The sequence below is a fragment of the Convolutriloba macropyga genome, chromosome 8 (assembly GCF_964194025.1).
Source record: "Convolutriloba macropyga chromosome 8, txConMacr16.3, whole genome shotgun sequence".
NCBI lineage: Eukaryota > Metazoa > Xenacoelomorpha > Acoela > Convolutidae > Convolutriloba > Convolutriloba macropyga.
This window is the reverse complement of record NC_134475.1, coordinates 1498616-1517242: the sequence shown is the minus strand read 5'-3', so window position 1 is coordinate 1517242 and position 18627 is coordinate 1498616. Positions and strand designations below refer to the sequence as shown.

At 34.1% G+C, this 18627-nt stretch overlaps 1 protein-coding gene across 1 annotated transcript; it reads left to right on the top strand.

The window, feature by feature from the left end:
- Positions 1 to 430: 430 nt before the first annotated feature.
- LOC142343852 (tryptophan 5-hydroxylase-like) lies at positions 431 to 13828 on the top strand. The gene is made up of 6 exons (XM_075395217.1): positions 431 to 586; positions 1110 to 1236; positions 1742 to 1837; positions 10797 to 10930; positions 11368 to 11485; positions 13643 to 13828. The coding sequence occupies exons 2-6, from the start codon at positions 1144 to 1146 to the stop codon at positions 13766 to 13768; spliced, it is 567 nt and encodes a 188-aa protein (XP_075251332.1). The 5' UTR covers positions 431 to 586; positions 1110 to 1143; the 3' UTR covers positions 13769 to 13828.
- The last annotated feature ends 4799 nt before the right edge of the window (positions 13829 to 18627 follow it).

Sequence of the window (18627 nt, the reverse complement as noted above, 5' to 3'; positions counted from 1 at the left end):
AATCCATACCATCAAAAATAAATTGTTTTCTCTCCATCAGATCAATAGGTGCAAGCCTCTGTATTAATATCAGTAAATGCTTCAGACGCAAAAAGTAGTCATAGTCACCACAAAGAGTGATATTCCTCCTGAAAAGGACAGTCTCAAATGCGTGAAATAAATAGAAAAATGTCAGCTGCAAACAAGTAATTGTGGCCTATTGCGGTTCCGCTGCTATTGAGAACGAACCAAAATTATTCTCATTATTATTCGAAATATGAAAAGCTTATATCAAGATCTGCAACATCGTACCACGAGAGCATGTATATCAATTGACCTGTTCCTATGTTTTAGTCTGACTCATAAAAAAATCATCATATTCATATATTTTTTGTATTAAACTCCTTAAGTGTTGTTTTAAAATTGATGCTATTTTGTTATTCCTGCTGAGGGTTACAAAATGTTTTTTAGAGAAGACTGGGTTTTCTCTCCGCCCTGTGGCCGGGTATCTCTCGTCACGTGACTTCCTCTCTTGTCTCGCGTTCAGAGTATTCTGTTGCACACAATACATACGACACTCTTCAGACCCATTCTACACTCCAGAACCGTACGTTGATTTTTTTTTAAAAAAATATAGAAAGACATCTTGTTAAACTAACCCGGTTTGAGATTTCACCCAAAAATGGTCCATGAATTATATTATGATAGTATAAAAGTTATTTAACCGCATAAACTGAATTTCGTACAACCGTACGTTTATTTTGAAAAAAATTTGAAGTTCAATTTTCTAAATTTTCGCGGGTCTAGGTTTAGAAGAGAAAATTGCAAAAAAAGTACTACGTTTTTAGCTTCGAATGAGTATATTCGGCGACCTTTTGTGGTATATGCGTTGAACTTGTTGATGAATTTTGGTAAGAAATCTGGCTTTTTTGGTGTAAATTTGGATCTATTTTATGCATTCCTAATTTTTTTCACCGCGTTCAGCGGTATGTCACATTTGAATTCTTGGATCTATTCTGTCTCTTCGTGTTCTCTAACTGGTGGGTACATAAAGTACCGTGGGGGGGGGGCAAACGGAAAAAAAATCCAGAGAAAAAAAAGTTTTTATTTCTGTGCCGTTTGTTTGACAGGGATTGCTGTCATGAATTGTTGGGTCACGTGCCAATGTTAGCTGACCGGACATTCTGTGACTTCAGCCAGGAGATAGGACTTGCATCGTTGGGCGCATCGGACGAAGATGTGGAAAAATTATCCAAGGTACTTACCACCCCACCCCCCCCCCCCCCCCCACCCAGGCTACAGTCCGAGGCCTAAAATTGGTATCGGCGAAGAAGTCTGTCTTACTAGCATCAACAGTAGTTCAATTCATTTTCATATAAATGTACAAAATAAATGTAAATAAATAAAATGTAGTAATGTAGATAAATGTAGTAATGCAGATAAATGTTGTAAATAAAATCTATTTACAAAAAAAAGATGATTTGCGATTATGTCAGTATGTTTTATTGTCAGTTTACGATTCACTAAATCTAACTTCGAAATTTTTCAAATTTCGAATTTCGTTCAAATTGATGCCCAGTTTAGGTCTCATATTTTGCATTTGTTGTCTCTTTGCTTCCCTAGACGCGTTCGAGTTGTTTTCCAATGATTCCAAAAGTATTTTAAATTTTGACCAAAAATTTTGATCAAAAATTTTGGACTTCATTATGTTAAATATTATTATCACAATAGTGATAATAAGTATGAATAAACTGTGTTTCAGCTCTATTTCTTCACAGTTGAATTTGGACTGTGCAGACAAGATGGCCAAATCAAGATATACGGGGCTGGCCTACTTTCATCTGTTGGCGAACTCAAGGTATGATGGTTCAAGATTATTCTAGAACAACACGATTTTCAGAATTATCTGCAATGGTTGAGGTGGAGTTCATTGCAGATGTCTACCCCGACCGAATTTTACTGAATTTCCTAATTTTTGTTTTTTTTATTGAGAAAAATCTTTGTTTACGTTCACTGAGTTAACTTACTCGGTCCTTAAAATAACTTTACTAATAACTAACATTTGCAAAAAATAATTGCTTTCGACTTCATTTGAAATCCAGGGCAACTGCGATTTTATGAAATTCAGTTCTGAAACGATTAAAGCTTAAATTGCTGGATCAAAAAAATGTTGAAATATTTATTGTTAAAAAATTTATTGAAAAGAGGCTGAATTTTTATTTAGAAATTCATTTAGAGGCTGAATTTAGAGGCTGAATTATTTAGAGGTTCCTTGACTCCTAGGGCTGATAAAAAACAAAAAATGTCAAAAATTTTCAAAAAGCTTGAAAAAAATTGCAAAATTGTATAAATTTGCGTTTTTAGCAAGCGGTTGTTCGTCAGTAGCTAGCCACGGGAGGTGGGGGGGGGGGGGGGGAGGTTTGCACCAGGGGCTGATTGGAGAGGCAACACTGGGGTGGTGTTGGGTTGCGGGCAAATGGGGGGGTCAACAGTGGGGGTGTCTTCAAACTCTAAGAACCGCCCTTCACACCATTTAGAGGCTGAATTTTTTTATCGGCCCTAGGAGTCAAGGAACTTGTTCAATGATCAATGATGTCGCGCACTTTAAAACTATCTAATAGTATTACCAATATCCACTGAGAGCGCTGAATGGGAACCTTTCAATAACGCATTTGATGAAAATTTCAGAACTAAAAACCTGCACATCATTTCACCAAAATTTTATCTCTGTTGTATACTTAAGCAAGTTAAAGAAAGCATGAAAAAGTTTTCAGTCGATGGATAGAGCAATTAATATTAAACAATTGTACAAAAAATATAAATATTTCAACCCTTTTTTTCTGTATCCTATATAGTCTGACAAAGTTATAAGAGATTTGCCCAGAGTTTTATGTATCTTTATGCATCTTGGGTTGACCACCCAGAGTTTCAGTACTGAACCTGTGGATTTTTATATTAACTTGAAGAACAGTACTGAAACAGCTTATTTACATCAAAAAAATTGATCATTATGTTCAGAAAAAAAACGGAACATCTATTCAGAATGTTCAGTAAAATTTCATAGTTAACACAGTACAGTGAATTTTTCGAAAAAGACGAAACTGCCTGATTATGTCAGGAAAACATGCAAAATGCATGCATTATGTAAAGACAAGTTACCAGTTAGCAGCTACATACACGCTGCATACTACTGCTGATACTGGATTCTAACACGGAAAGGTTGAATGCGTTCGGGGTGCGTTCGGGGTGTCTTTGGGTTCCGTTTCGGGTGCAACGCGGAGCCTGCGTTCGCATAACCATAACAGTTATATTCTTGACCTTCCGGGTCTATTAACCGGTGTAATCGCGATCTTCCGGGTCACCTATCTGGTATATTCACGATCGCGCAGGTCACCTAGCAAGTGTCTTCAGGATTTCCCGGGTTATTTAGCAGGTGTATTTACAATATCCCTTGTCATTTAGCAGATGTATTCACAACCAATTGGTTCTAAGTGAATTTTTTGGAATTTATGAGTTGTCTTTAAACTATTTATGAATTCTTTACGAATTTAACTTATTTTAAAAGTTTCTTCGTCTCTCTATTTTTTCTGTAGTCACTACTCAGCCCATTAGGGGTCAATTTCAACAACTCTGCAGCAATGACTTCATCTTGAACTAAAACTTGTGTTAAGAAATTTTATGATAATGTACAGTCAAGAAATTTCTGTCATCATTTTTTCGTGAACACTTATTGCTGTTTTTAAATGATCTCAAACGAAGTTTGTAGCAATTATTTTAGTCCTGTCGGCGTTATTTTTCATGCGAATTTTCGCTTGGCCGAATTTTTGTCTGACGCTTTTGACTTTTCGTCCTCAACAACGGGATAAACAGGTAGCGCCCAGCGGGCATTAAGTGCTCTTAGAGCCTTTCAGCTCTGTCTCAGCTCAAACTCTTTTGAAAACTTATACTTAAACTTATGGTGTGAAGGGCGGTTCTTAGAGTTTGAAGACACCCCCACTGCTGACCCCCCATTTGCGCGCAACCCCACACCACCCCAGTGTTGCCCCCCACCCCAGTGTTGCCTCTCCAATCAGCCCCTGGTGCAAACCTCCCCCCCCCCCACCTCCCGTGGCTAGCTACTGACGAACAACCGCTTGCTAAAAACGCAAATTTATACCATTTTGCAATTTTTTTCATGCTTTTTGAAAATTTTTGACATTTTTTGTTTTTTATCAGCCCTAGGAGTCAAGTAACCTCCTCAAGGGTTTGATAATAGGTTACTGCACTGTTTTTAAGGGTAAAGGAATGGTTTCAACATTTTAACATCACGAATATTACCAATCTTTTGTTTGACAAAACGTGCAATTTTTTCAAATTTTTTGACATTTTTTTCCTTATTCAGATCTTTTTAGACTCAAAGGCCAGAAAACATTCTATGGGGTTGGATGATAAGTTACTGACAAATTTTTAATGGTCAAGGAATAGCTTTTCAATTTCTTAATGTTACAAATTTTATCAATTTTTTTTTAATAAAACTTGCTTTTTTTCAAGTTTTTTTTGGAAATATGTCTTTTTTTTAATCATCAGCCTTAAGAGCCTTTGAACCTCCTCTGGTGTTTGCAAATAGGTTACTGAGTAATTTCTAGATTAAATGGAATGTCCTGCAAGATTTTAACTTCTCGAATTTTAGCATATTTTTGATATTTTTTGCCATTTTTTTCGAAATTTTTAACGTTTATTGTCATTATTCAGTTTTCGGAGCTTCAAGCGTCAAAAAAGCCTCCGTTAGGGTTTTATAATAAGTTAGTGGAAATTATTTTTTGTTCATGGGTTAATTTCTAATTTTTAAAATCACAAGTTTTATCAATTTTCTCTTATAAAACTTTCATTTTTTTAAAAAGTTTTTTTGAAATTTTTTGTCGTTTTTTAGGTTTCCCTATTCTTATGGGCCACGAAACTTCCTCTAGGGTTTGGTAATATGTTACTGTATAGTTTATAGATGTAATGGAATGTTCGTAATTTTTTCATGATATTGAATTCTTTCCGGCAGCAGAGGCCAGAGGCCCTGGGACCTCCTGCAATGTTTGATAATAAGCTGCTGCATAATTTCTAGAGTTAATGGGATTGGGATTGTGATCAGTATTTTTTATTTGCTCCAGTTTCAGTAATATTTGGATAATATTTACACTTTTCAAATTTTTGGAAAATTTTTGTTCCAATCGTATGGACCTTTATGAGCCGGTGCAACTATTTCAGCTTTGAAACAGGGATACTGGATAGTCTCTTGAGGCGATGAAATGGTACTTAAGGTTTTAATGTCTTGAATTTTAGCAGGGTTTTGTAAAATATTACAATATTTTTCCAAATTTTTTAAAAATTTTTTTGTCCTTTTCTGAGTTTAACGACCATTACTGACCAACAAAATTTTCAAGTCTCGGAGATGGGGTACCTGACTGATCTTTCGAGACAAAAAAAATGGTTTTTAATTTTTTTATTTCGAAGTTCATAATTTTTTTTTAATTTTGCCTTTTTCAATTTTTTCCAAGGTTAGAAAACTAGAAGTTGCAGTGTTCAATCCAATCATGGAAGATATTCCTGTTTCCTTCTCTCTTTCGGTTAGGGTGCCTTTCCTTCTCTTTCTCGTTGACGTTTTATCTCTCTCTCTCTCTCTCTCTCTCTCTCTCTCTCTCTCTCTTGTTAATTCCGCACTTCAGCTGCTGTTATGTGGTGTAATGTCACCATCTCTGATCCTCATTATCAATGAGTTATAGTTGAAATGTTTTTTATCATAGATCATCTAACAAGCACTTTTAGGAAACCATTGTTGATTGCTCTCAAAAGCAATTGGTAGCAAACATTTTAATCCTGTTTGTCTTTTATGCAACTTTTCGGTTGGCCGATTTTTCGTCTGACTCATTTGACTTTCGTGTTCAGAAACGGGATAAAGAGGTAGTGCCCTGAGGTCACTAAACGTGGCTAGCTGTTGACGAAGCCAACCGCTCGTCGGTTGTTTGAGAGCAATTCGCCCGATGTTAGTCGGTTATGTCCTAAATTTTCAGACAATCTCTCGAACGATGTATGCAGCAATTTTAGTCGTACCTGCCTTTTAACGGCTTGAAGAGTAGTGATGTTTTAAATGTTTTCTTTAGCTAAATCACATCTGTCAATAATTCGAACTTTGATTTTTGAGTTTTGCTTTAATATTTAGAGTTATGTAATATTGTGTGAAAATGAATGTGGTATGTTGTATTATGGTGTGGGTATGGCTGTGGTGTGATGTAGTGTGGTGTCGATATACCTGTGGTGTGATATATTTTGATGTGAACATGCCTGTGGTGCGATGTAGTATGGTGTGAAAAAGCCCGTTGTGCGGTATAGTATGGTTTAATTATGCATGTGGTGTGATGCACAAGCAGCGCTGAAACAGGTTCAAAATAGTGTATTTTAGGTTGACAACCAGAGTTTAAACAGTTTTAATACAGAATGGTTTTAGGTTGACAAGAGTAGGCTGATTTCAATTTCACTCTGAAAAAGACAATGATAAGTGTAGATTGTGACATGAATAGAATCTGTACAAGTGTAAAAATTCTATATACAGTCTTTTGATTTACAATGCATTAGTACTGCAATGCTCTGTGTGGTCGGCCTGGGATCCTCTCAAGAAATTTTAAAGGAAAACTTAAAGATCCTTTTTTTTTACTTTTATGATACTGATGAAATTTTTTAAATTTTCAAAGTTTTCTTTACTGAGATCTGTTATTACTGAAAGGCACTTGTGAGATTTTGAACAATGAAAACTATATCTTATCGAATCTGAGGCAGAAAGTTTTTCAACAGATCTTTAAGGTGAAAGTTTTGTCGAGTCATCTGAATGCCCAAGATACAGAATTGTGATCCACATTTGCTCTGCTCTCTGCAAATGATCTCTGGTCAGAAAATCCAAAAACGGATGACAACTGATAACAACCTGCTGAGCTCAAAATTTTCTCTAAGCTCAAAGTGCGTTCAAACCTATCTATAACCAAACTCAAATTTGAAATTGCGTCTGATCAAATTACCGCAAAGTTTTGATCGGCAATTTCTGCGTGCACTATGAAATGAGTCTAATCAGATATCATTTCCATGTGGTTTTCTGTGTTCTCAACTTATAATGCTTTTTGAGTAGCTATCTAAACTATACGAATCGGATTTGTAAATGTTGGTGGTAATTTAGTATTGACGATCCAATTATAATTCTTTAACTTTTTCCTATGAAAACGAAGGGTTTTATGGTCATTTGTTTTCCCAATGAATGCATCTGAGAACGATCCATGGGGGTCAATGAGGGGGTTTCTTTCGGAACCCAATTGAGCTCCTGGCAAGCAAATTGTAAATATTTTAAAAAAGTATAAGTAATTTTGCTGGTCTAAGATTTTACCCAAAAATAATGGTAAAAACAGTGTAAAGAAAATAAAGAAAGATGTTTTACCTCTTCGAGGCTATCCTTAATTTGGGTGGAAAAAGTGGAATTTATGATTGTAAGAAATATAGGTGGAATGAAGGTGGATATACTTAAATTAACACTTAAATTTTTGTAATATGCGGATCCGTAAATATTTTATTTTTTTTTTTGAATATTTTTATTGTTCCGGCCCAACTTTAGTGGGGAGGGTGGAACTATATACTCAACTAGGTTTTTTTTTTGTTCAGTCAATTTTGGCCGATCGATTTTCTCATCGTAGAGAAATTTGAGTGGTGTCATTAAAAAGCTCGTCCAGCGTATAATACGGAAATAAAATTTTTTTTCAATTTTCATTTTTACAGGGAGTTATCGAGGTTTAAATTTTGTGAACATTCCACTGTTTTTGTTCACATTTTCAGTAATTTTTGCTAAAATTTAGCATAATTTCGCTAATATAATTCAAAATAAATTAAAATTTTTAACGGAATAGTGTTGTTGTTACCGTTAGAGATAGAAGAGCGTTTCTGAATTGTTCGATTGAAGTTTTTTTTGGCTAAAACTTTAATAAAATTTTCAAAATTCAAACTTTTTTCATCAAAAATGGCACAAGATATGCTTTTTTGGTCCACTTTGTTAAAGTTTGCCAGACTTAGTGACCTAGAAACCTTAAAACAGGCTCCATAATCTCAAAAAGAACGCTAGTTGCATTAGGCGCCGTATGAATGTCTTCTGGAATCAAAACTTTGCAGTTTTTTTGCAGATTTAACTCGATAATTATACAAAATGCATCGTTGTTTTTTTAATTTGAAGAATTCCACTCATCAATTGATCTAATTCGCAAACACTTGGAACAATTGGTTGGTTTGCTGGGCGGGCGACAAAATCAGGGAGAGGTTTGAAAATATCATGGATTCTTAGAATCAGAGACGTTTTGGTTTCTATTTTGATGCTGCCTTTAAACAAAATATTTTGCTTTTATTTTTTTAATTTTGATTACTGACAATATTTTTTATTCACGGCTCCGTTAATGACAACTCAATTTAACGTGAATTTGAAGTCGAATGTAGATACAGTTTGTTTTAAGGGAAGCGAAGGGTTTTTATGGCTTTGAGGAACACTTTTAGTAAAAATTAACAGAATTCTTGCCTTTTGCATTCAATTATTGTTCTTTAGCAGTCTGATTTTTAAGTCTAACAAATCAAAGACCTAAATTTCTTCCCCAAAAAGTGCAAGTGAATCTTTCCTTTTCTTTCGGTTGTTACCTAATGTCTCTTATGTTATTTAATGTATTTGTTTTAAGGAAATTTCTGTGATTTTTTGAACTTGTCAATTTTTTATGTTATTTTAGTCAACATTTTGCTTATTCTCAGAAAGTACAGTTCAACCTTTCCTTCTTATAGAATAAAAACTAATTTTGTGGCCGATTGTTTTAAGAGAAGGTTTTCTTGCTTTTGGTACTACGAGTTTTCATACAAAATTTTCTGACTTTTGTGCATAATGGCCCATTTTTGCTGTTGTTTTTGTTTTTTTTTCTAAAATGTCATTTTAATTAACAATCTAACTGAAAAAACCTTTAGAACGTTTGAAATTGAACATAATTTTTGTTTTGATAACATATGGTTCGAAATGCTGCGACACCGTTCTCTTGCAGGAATTGGTAGAGTTTTTTGTTTTTGCCCTGTTTTAATGTTAATTTTTGTTGTCATATGCCAGATTTTGTTTAATTAAAGGTCTCAGTGGCCAACAATAGATAAACAATTGAACTTAATAACTGATATCGGTAAATAGCAAATGGTTGTTTTGAATTTCGATTTAAATTTCTAAAAAAGATTAATAGTATTCTCCAACTTATCACTTTGTTCTGGTTTGCGTTTTTGATCGTATTTTACTTTGTTGTATCATTTCGTAAATAAGCCTCATTATTTAGAGCTCTTTCTAATGTTTTTTTGAATCAAACGATAACTTTTCTGTTGTTTAAACGTTTTAAATGATGTCTTCAGGGCAAATGACGCTTAGACAATTTGTATCAGAAGAATTGTGTGAAGTTTAGATACTTTTCAGTTTTTGTGGTTCTTTTTGTTGTCATTTTGTGATAGTCGTATTACAAAAAGACGTTATGATGATCAAAGGAGACGCAAATGAAGATGTTATATTCTCGCGGTTAATAACTTATAAATTTAATGGCTTCAAAACTGTGGTTTCTTAAGTTTGTTTGTGAAACTTATTAGTTCAGTTTGTATTTAATGTTATTTTATAGTCTTATGATTTACTCTCATTAATAACAGTCGCAATTTTTTTTTCGAGCAGGTGTACGAAACACTGTCTACTCTTTTAGTCGAAAGCTTTTGTTGGCTATGAATTTTGAAAATACTTGTTTTTAATAAAGATATAGATTTTTGAGATCTGCCAATTCATTTTTTGTGTTAAATTGTAGCTAAGCATCTCTATATGCAATTCACAACATTTATATATTAAAAATCAATTTGCTCTTAATAACGGTTTTATTTTCCTCAAATGGTCTTTCTTCTTGGAACAACCAGTTTTCATAAAACCAGTTTTCGTGATTTTGGTGTATTTGCCCCTTTTGTAGGTTTTTCTTTTCTTTTCACAGTATCACAATAATGGGTGTCGTTTGACTTACAAATGTTGTCACCTGCAAAAATGCATACGAAGACTTTTATTGTTTTCAGTAATCAGCTTAATATTTAATTGATGGGGGGACATCGTTTTCGTGCAAAATTTTTCGTTCAATTTTTTTGTTTTTTGCCTGTATTTGTCGTTCTTTTTGTAGTCGTATGACATATCCTGGATAATGGAAGGCTTCAGTCGCTCTCTATTGAGGTATGAAAGACTCTCTCAATGATTTCGTTTGATGGGTAATGCTTCTAATCATTTCGAATTTAATTCTTTTCTAAAAAAGCAATCTTTTAATAAACTTTGCCGCTTTTGCTCATTTCTAGTCGACTTGTTGCCAAGTCGCATTGAGGAAAAGTCCCATATTTTGGTTTCAAAAAAATCCGGTTAATCCTCTTAGTATAAATTTTATCTGATGCAATTTTGATTTGGTTATTAGTGGTTTTTGAAAATATGGACAAGGAGTTTTGGTCGTAGTTAATATTTGTAACTATTTGATTTTTATTGCTAACTTTTCTGGTAGTCATATTATGGTAGCCACAGGTCTCATAGGCCCTCTAGAGTAGATTGTTTTATTCTTTAGACATTTGTTGAACGATATGTCGATATGATAATTTTTGTTTATCTCTTCCTCATTTGGTAGACAATTAAATGAAAAATGTAGATGAGCGGGGTCGAAACATAATGTGCGAACGCACATTACCGAGCCGCCTTGTTTATTATAAACGCAAAAAAGTTATGGGAACATAGTGTTTCTTTTCAGCATTCGATGGAGGACTCTTCTAAACAGAAGGAATTCTCACTAGATGGTATTTTGGACATGACTTGTAACATCACCACATTCCAAGATGGATATTTTGTCAACTCATCTTTCGAGACCGCAAAAGCTGAAATGAAGTTAGTCAAAGTTATTCAATATTTTTTTGAGTTTTTCCTCCGTCCTAGAGATAATAAATCGTGTGAATTAAATATAATTTTAGCAATTTTATTTAACTACGATTCTCACTTTGGTAAAAACCTAGTTTTGGGTTTATTACCCCCAAAAGATTGGTTTTATTAATTGGCAATTTCAAGTATAAAAATCACTAGTTTTGCAATTCGGTACTATCTTTGCGGGGGTTTAAGCTGAAATTTTCGCCAAAGCAAGAACATGTCTGCTACATTTCATAATGATATTTTGCTCTCAAAAACAGCAAAAACTTGTCAGCTTGCAAAAAAATTGTGAACTGGTCGTCTCATATCAATTTTAAGCCTACGTTTTGTATCAATTGTTTGTTTGTTTGTTTGTTTGTTTTTTCGTTCCCAAAAGAATCAGAAAAGTGAAATTTTTGCAGAAACTTTGCCAGTTCAATCCAGCGTGGCTTCGACGTGAAGTACAATCCGTTCACACGATCTATAGATGTGCTCAAGACGAGTAACGACTACCTTCAAGCACTCAACGCTGCTCAACAGGTAACGACACCACGACAAAAAATTAATCTTATAACATTTTATAATCTTATAGCATATTAGAACAAATAAGAATATACTCTTTATAGCAAAATACTTTATATAAACTTTTATTATACATTTTTAACTTTAGGAGGATTCGATTTAATAGGGTTTGATTATCACTGATTACGTATCATTTCTACTGCAAAGACATTTAACGTAATGTGTTCAAATCTCCTTAAATTAAATGAGATGCCGCTCCGATTTTTCTAGTATCTAAATGTTTATGTGGGGAAAAGTAGGACCTTTTTGAGTTGTTCCCTAAACGACCCACAAAAATCAGAAAAACAGCTATGAGAAATTGTGCCTAATTTCCCTCTTCTTAAGCCAAGAAAACTAAGTTTCTCGAAAATGATTCAATGTCAAGAAAAAACAAAAATTTTGATTTTGGTGCAAAGACTTAGAACCCCGTGCAAAAAATCCAAGTTAGGACTTCAGACCAAAATGAAATCTGACCAGACTGTTAAAGAACAGAATAACCATTGATCAGTTCATACCAGACCAAAGTGACCGCAGATCAGACCAATGAGCTTTCGAAAAAACTTTCTTATGTGTGCGCTTGGAGGGCGCTCGAAGAGATATCTGAGGAAAGCATCTCAGACAGAATCGACCTCTGATCAGACCCAAATCAGACCACTGTCCCGAAGTTTTTGCAACCCTGGGGCAGAACTTTTCCAGACCTTTGCCCAAACGTCTGTGCGCTCAGAATGGCCTCTGATCAGGCTATCCCCAAATTGAAATCTCCTCTGATCAGACATCTGCCCAGAATTTGAGTGAGCGAGGCTCGGATATTTTCCAGACTATTGTTGAGATCTTTGTTCAGTTGAAACGGCCTATCACCAGATCATTCCAAGAACCGGTGCTTTTTAAAGGAAAGTGGAGTGGGAGATCAGAAATTCGCCTAAAGAAACCATTTTGCAGAGCCAGACTGCTACTAATACTTAGACTGTAGAACACAAAGAACGGTCAAAGTAAGTTTTCTTAGCAAAAATTGGTCTGTCTCAAGTTTTAAATAATGGAATCCATTTTTGCTTCAAAAAATATCAAAAGTTTAGCGTTTCGATATCAAATGTGAAGCAAAAGAGAACTTCAATTTTTTTCTCGAAAAGTCAGTTGCCATGATACAGCGAACGTCTGCGACTGGCTGAAGCAGAAGACAGTTTCCTCAACAATCCAAGCAGGCTGAAGTTTTTGTCTCTCTCATCAGCTTAGTTTTGATTAAATTTGGACTCAAAATGTCTGTTGAGGGCACGCACTGAAGAGCCTTTGCTATGAAGCTAAAACGTGAGCTATCAAAAACTTCGTGACTAACTGACAAAATTCCTGGCGTCGAAATACGCTTATCCCCTCACCATGAGAGACCGTATGATTATCTTGAAAAGTTTTGCAATATTCTGGCAAGACAAAATATTTATCTTAAAAGATCTTACTAGACAATGACAACTTTGCAACATCTTCCAAAACGAATGCGTATTTTTTTCAAGATCCTGCAACATAAATAGTAATCTTGCATCGATAAGCTAAAATCTTGCAAAATAACATTTCATGGTTTGACTGGGGCTAGATTGTTTGCGGAAATTGTCTGATTTTTTCAAGGGTCTCATCAGTTTTAAATATGAACAAAGTTAACATGTCAGTCCAGGTTGAGCTTCGCATTCAAAATGACATGAATATGCCTACCCAGGCCATTTTTTGCCTATGAAAATACCCAGGCAGACCGAAATTACTTGAATCAGAATTCAGCGCGTTCATAGTTCATAGTTCCGTTCATAGTTAAATCGACCCGACCAGACCACAAGATGAGATGGTGTATACTTTGGATCGTTCAAGATATGAAAATACTCGGGCAGACCGAAAAAGTTCATAATCCAGACTTTGGTTCGTTCATGTTTAAATTAAAGTACGATATTTAAACAAGGCCTATGATGAAGTTTTCAAAAGAATTATTTCAGATGATTAGACTAACGATTTCTTTTGTAAATTTTTGTCCTCTAATTTTATGAGTTAGGTCAAGTACTCACTGTGATGTGAACAAATTTTTGAAAAGCCTAAAATTTAAAAAAACCTGAAGCCTAAAACCTACAAACCCAGTTTTAATGTGAGATTTCCTGTTTACAGGAAGTGAACCAGTTGATTGAGGGAATGCAGAGACAGTGCAGTGTGAACAACTCCCACGAGAGGAGTGAAAAACGACTCGGACTCAACTCGGGATCCGAATGGTCCAACTTCATTGAGAACCTATAAGATACATTTAACAATATACGTCAAATTGGATCTATTCTGTTTAGCACCTCCCCCCCCCCCCCCCCCCCGCCGAACCGCCCTCGAAGAATTGATTTTAATAAATTGAAGAATTGATTTCATATTTGAGACCTGTTAATAAATGCTTGCTTGATATTTATACATAGTTTTTTTTGTTATAAGTTACTTTAAGTTATAACTTTAATCTGGTTTAAATATAACCTTTGTGCTTCGAAAAAAAAGTTTGGGTGATGGTGGTCATATAAAATGGTTATGGGTTTTAAGGATCCGAAACAGAATAAATCCAACAGTTAAAACTTAAATTCATATGTAATAACCGACTAGCAATCTTGTATGACTCATTAAAATAATCATGTACAAAACTTTGTAATCCTAATAAAAAGATAATTAGTAATCTTTTTGATTAGCATACTGATGACATCACCAGCCCAAGCTCCTGCCGCGAGATTTTTTAAATTAATTTTCAGCTAATGGATTGTAAATTGTAATACCTTATGTTTATTTGCTCTCGAACAAAGTTCGTAGCAATTATTGTAAACGAACGGGTCGACACTTGATGCTTATCTTGTAAGATCTCACAAGATTCTGGGAAAAGATGGTTATCTCATAAGATCTTGCAAACTTCTTGCATCAGATGGTTATCTTGTAAGATCTTGCGAGATGGATAACTATCTTGTAAGATCTTGCTAGATGAATGGCTATCTTGTAAAGTTGTTGCAAATTCGTTCCGATTGAGCTGCTCTACTATTGGTTCTCTGTGTGAATTACTCTTCATTTGTTGTATTTTAAACTCGGGAAATGATTTATTTTCTGGGTACACATTGTTAATTTTTAATTTTTGTATACTGCCAATAAAATGCAGCTTCCAAAATTGCGAATGAAACCGTTATATTTTTTTCATAGTATTTTGCTAGTGCTGCTCGCTGTTGTGAATTTTTAATTTAGATATATCTTCATAACACTCAATCTGGAAAATACACTGAAACAGTTATATCTTTTCTCTTTGATGATTATTGTTCATTTATGTATTTGACACAAAAAATGTGTAGATTTTCGGCTTTCAAGTTTTTTGCTATCGGAAAGAAACCATACACTTTTTTGTCAATTGCCAATTATCTTCAGAGTCGATCTTTTTTTGTGAGACTAATGTAAGAAGAATGTTATATTAACAAAAATTTTATGATGTATGTTTATGTTGTAAGAATCTTGTAAGATGAATGTTTATCTTGTAACATTCTGTCAAAAAATTTTGTAAGGTGATGCATCCTCTTGTAGGATTCTGACAATATCTCACAAAATCTTACAAGATAACCATAACCCGTTTACTCGAGCGTGTTGGTCTTTTTTATGCAAATTTTTAGCATGACCAGTTTTGCGCTTTTCTTCCAGAACATGCTTTGAATTCTTGAGCGTCTTTTTCACGCTTCCATTGTTCTTTTGTAAGTGATCTCTATTGTTCTCACGCCGAAGTACCCCTTGTTGCTGAAATAAAACCGATTGCAGCATAAAAACACGAAGGGCCTGATAGCCAAGTGAGCAGTGCCTCTGGTGAGGTTTCGGGAGGTCCATGGTCCGAATCCTGACGTGATCCTTATCTAGGATATAGCCCCTGAAATAAGTTGTCTCGCCTGTCGTTCGAGAGCAATTCTTCGGATATTATTCGGTTTATGTTTTATTATAGAATAATTTATTACATTCTATTGGTTAATAATGTGAACTAATTAATTTAATCAGTCTAATGTCGCCTTACCTCAAACCTTAAGGGCCTTTTTACGTGTACTGAGAAACGTTTAGTTTTGTAATTAAAGAGATAAAATGTCAATTGATCAGTTTGATTAGGAAAGGCACTGGCTATTCAAATATCCAGATTTCCTGAAATCAAAAATTAGACAGATTTTTTCTCTTCGATGATTAAAGCTCATGTTTTAAAAGGCAATTACTGCATAGTTCAATATTTATACAATTGCACATTTTTTCGAAGTAAGCATTTGGCTATTGTCAAACATTACCTAATTTTAAATTCCGAAAGTGCTCATCACGTTTCATACGTTTTTTCCGTGCACTTACCAATGTTGAATTCAAATTGTTTATAAGTTCACAGTTGTAGAAAATTGCAGAAGAAGCTCCTTTCATGTCTTCTTACAAAAACGCTCATTTTTCTCACAATTGGAAATGAGTATAGGTTAAAAACCTTTCAAAATGGCTGAAAGTAAAACTTACAAAAAAAACAACCCTCAGCGGTTATGAGGTTAAGAAAGTTTGCTATAAAATTATTTGGGAAAAAATTCTGTTGATATTCGGGGATCAGTGACGTGTGCGTGAAAGCAAAACAGTTAAAAAGATTATCTAGTACTTTACTTATATTCGGTTCAGGATGAAAATCGTTAGTTGAATCGAACAAAGATTATGTCTACGGAGAAAAGTTCGAAGTTTTTTAGGACTTTGAGTTTTTATGTGTTCTCAAAAATTTAAATTGTCCTCTTTTGTTTTGACTTTATTCGTCACTCTTTTCTCAGACTCATGACTTTCTCCTGTTATTCAAAGATCGAATTGGGTTTCCAAAAAATGTCAATAAACTTCTGAACTTTGCCAAGTTTTCATCTCATTTCTGTCCAAATATAGCTGAAACTCAATATCAACCGGGCGCAATTTTTTCGAATTAAACAAAACAAGACTCTCTTCATATGGTTTTATTTGGAACTAATAGGTTTTTGGCATTCTTTCTACAAAACTTCATAAACTTTTTTAAAATTTTTTTGCAAATTTGCCCATTTTTGAGGATTTAATGTTACTTTTACAAATTTTCATTTTAGGGATATTTCAAACTGCCATTTGAGGGAAACGCACAAAAATTAAAGATTTGTGATCTCTTCATTAAAGATTTGACTGAATTGCATACAGTTTTAGCGGCTGCGAAACCGTTCTCTCGCAATTTTTTTGTTTTTTTTTTACAACAGGTGTCGTTCTTTTGTTGTTGTAGGATACCATTGACATCCAAAAACCTTAAATCCTTCTAAAAATTTGTAAATTAAAAACTTTACAAACTTCACTCTATAGCTTTTGTGTTTAGCAAATTTAGATGAATTTCCATGTTCAAAGAGGAAAATTTTGTACTTCTGAGTCTTTGCTCTCATTGTCATCAACAACTAACTTAGTCTCATATTTTACAGGAGTCATCAACTTTTGTCTGGTACAAACAAAATCTGTGTTGTCCGTTATGCCCTGACTGACGTTTTTAGAGCTTATAGATGTGTTTTCATGAGAAACTCGTAAAAACTTGATACTGCTCAATTTTTGTGGCTCTTTTTCTTGTCCTTCCCATAAAAATCTTTTCCAAAAAAAATATTTTAAAAAAAGGCTACACGAGCAAAATTTGAATTGTTTTTGTCAATTTAAAGATTTTATCCGTTTTCAATGCCTTATAATTTTATTGAGTGATCATTGTCTCTTTAATAAATTGTTTGTGAAAATTTGATTTCTGTCCGCATTCCGTAATTGATGTTTTTTGTTGCCCTGTGATTCCGTCTTAATAATGACAAGCACAACCAGCTTCCTGAGCGCTTCAAAGATAATATGTTGTAGTTTTATTTTGAAAACCCTTGGTTCCTTTGAATTTCTCAAAATGTTTGTTTTAAAAAATTCAGTGGATTTTTTATGTTTGTCATTTTTCTTATTTCTTTCAAATTTGTAACGTGTTCTATGTAACGATAGATCGCATCCACATTGTAGTGATGAATATCCAATCTTTATAATGGTTCTGTTTTCAACTAATGGTTTCGTGGCTTTGGTAATATGCATCTTCATTCGTATTATCACAATAAGAGGGTTGCCCAATAGGCGTCAACAAATGTGCCGTTGAAGAAATTTAACGTTTTCTGTGAACGGCTAAAGTTTTTAAAGGCCTCGACACCGCTTTTTTTGTCCAATTCAATTTTTCTTATCGTTTTTCGTTGCTTCCTTTGATATATAAACAACTTTATTAATGAGCCCAGTTGATACGTCTTGCTTATAATCAATTTAAAATGGTTTGTTTTCAAAAATGGAAACGTTTTTTGAACTTTGCGCTCTTTGCTCTTTTTTGTCAACCTGTTGCTGAGTTTCATTTTTGACCGATCTCATATCTTATTGCATAAATGCAGGTTATATTGTTTAGTTCGGGTTTTATCTGGTTCCATGTTTTTGTTTTTAAATGTTTTTTTTTAATTATAGACATCGAGTTTTGGTGTTAATTATTGTTTCCTACTGTTTGATTTTATGTTTTTCTTGTCCATCGGCCCTCTAACCCAGCATTCTTTTTAATTATTTGTTTGTTGAACGATACGTCAATTTTCGGAAAATTTTTAATCTCTTCCTCATCTGGTAGACAATTAAATCAAAATGTGGATGAGCGAGGTCGGAAAATTATAGGCGAACTCACATCACCGAGCCTCCTTGTTTTTATTGAAAAACATCAAGATATAAAATAGGTACATCAGGCACAAAGGTCCATGACAAGGTAACAGAAAAACAGGAGAACCTTTTGATTTTTATCTTATAATTTTACCAAATACTTCATGCTCAAATACGCAATTTCCCAGTATTTTACAATGTTGTAAAAGTTAACAGAATGACCGTTTGGCATGATAAAATCTATGTGAGCTAATTTAGAGTGCATTAAAGTACGCGTTTACTAAATAGGGTGGAGTTATGGGATTGGGTAAATTTTCAATCAGCGGTTTAAGACAGAAGAAAAACAGTTTAAGCAAAGCTACCAAATATAACAAAAAATCATTGTCGTTTGAAATCAACTTTTTTCTCAGATGACCCGCCTTTAAACTTTTTGCAGTTGAACACAATAGTCT

Coding starts and splice junctions, on each gene's coding strand:
- LOC142343852 (XM_075395217.1), top strand. CDS start 1,144: ATGTTAGCTGACCGGACATTCTGTGACTTCAGCCAGGAGATAGGACTT. Junction 1,237..1,741: donor ATGTGGAAAAATTATCCAAG/GTACTTACCACC, acceptor ACTGTGTTTCAG/CTCTATTTCTTCACAGTTGA. Junction 11,486..13,642: donor CACTCAACGCTGCTCAACAG/GTAACGACACCA, acceptor TCCTGTTTACAG/GAAGTGAACCAGTTGATTGA.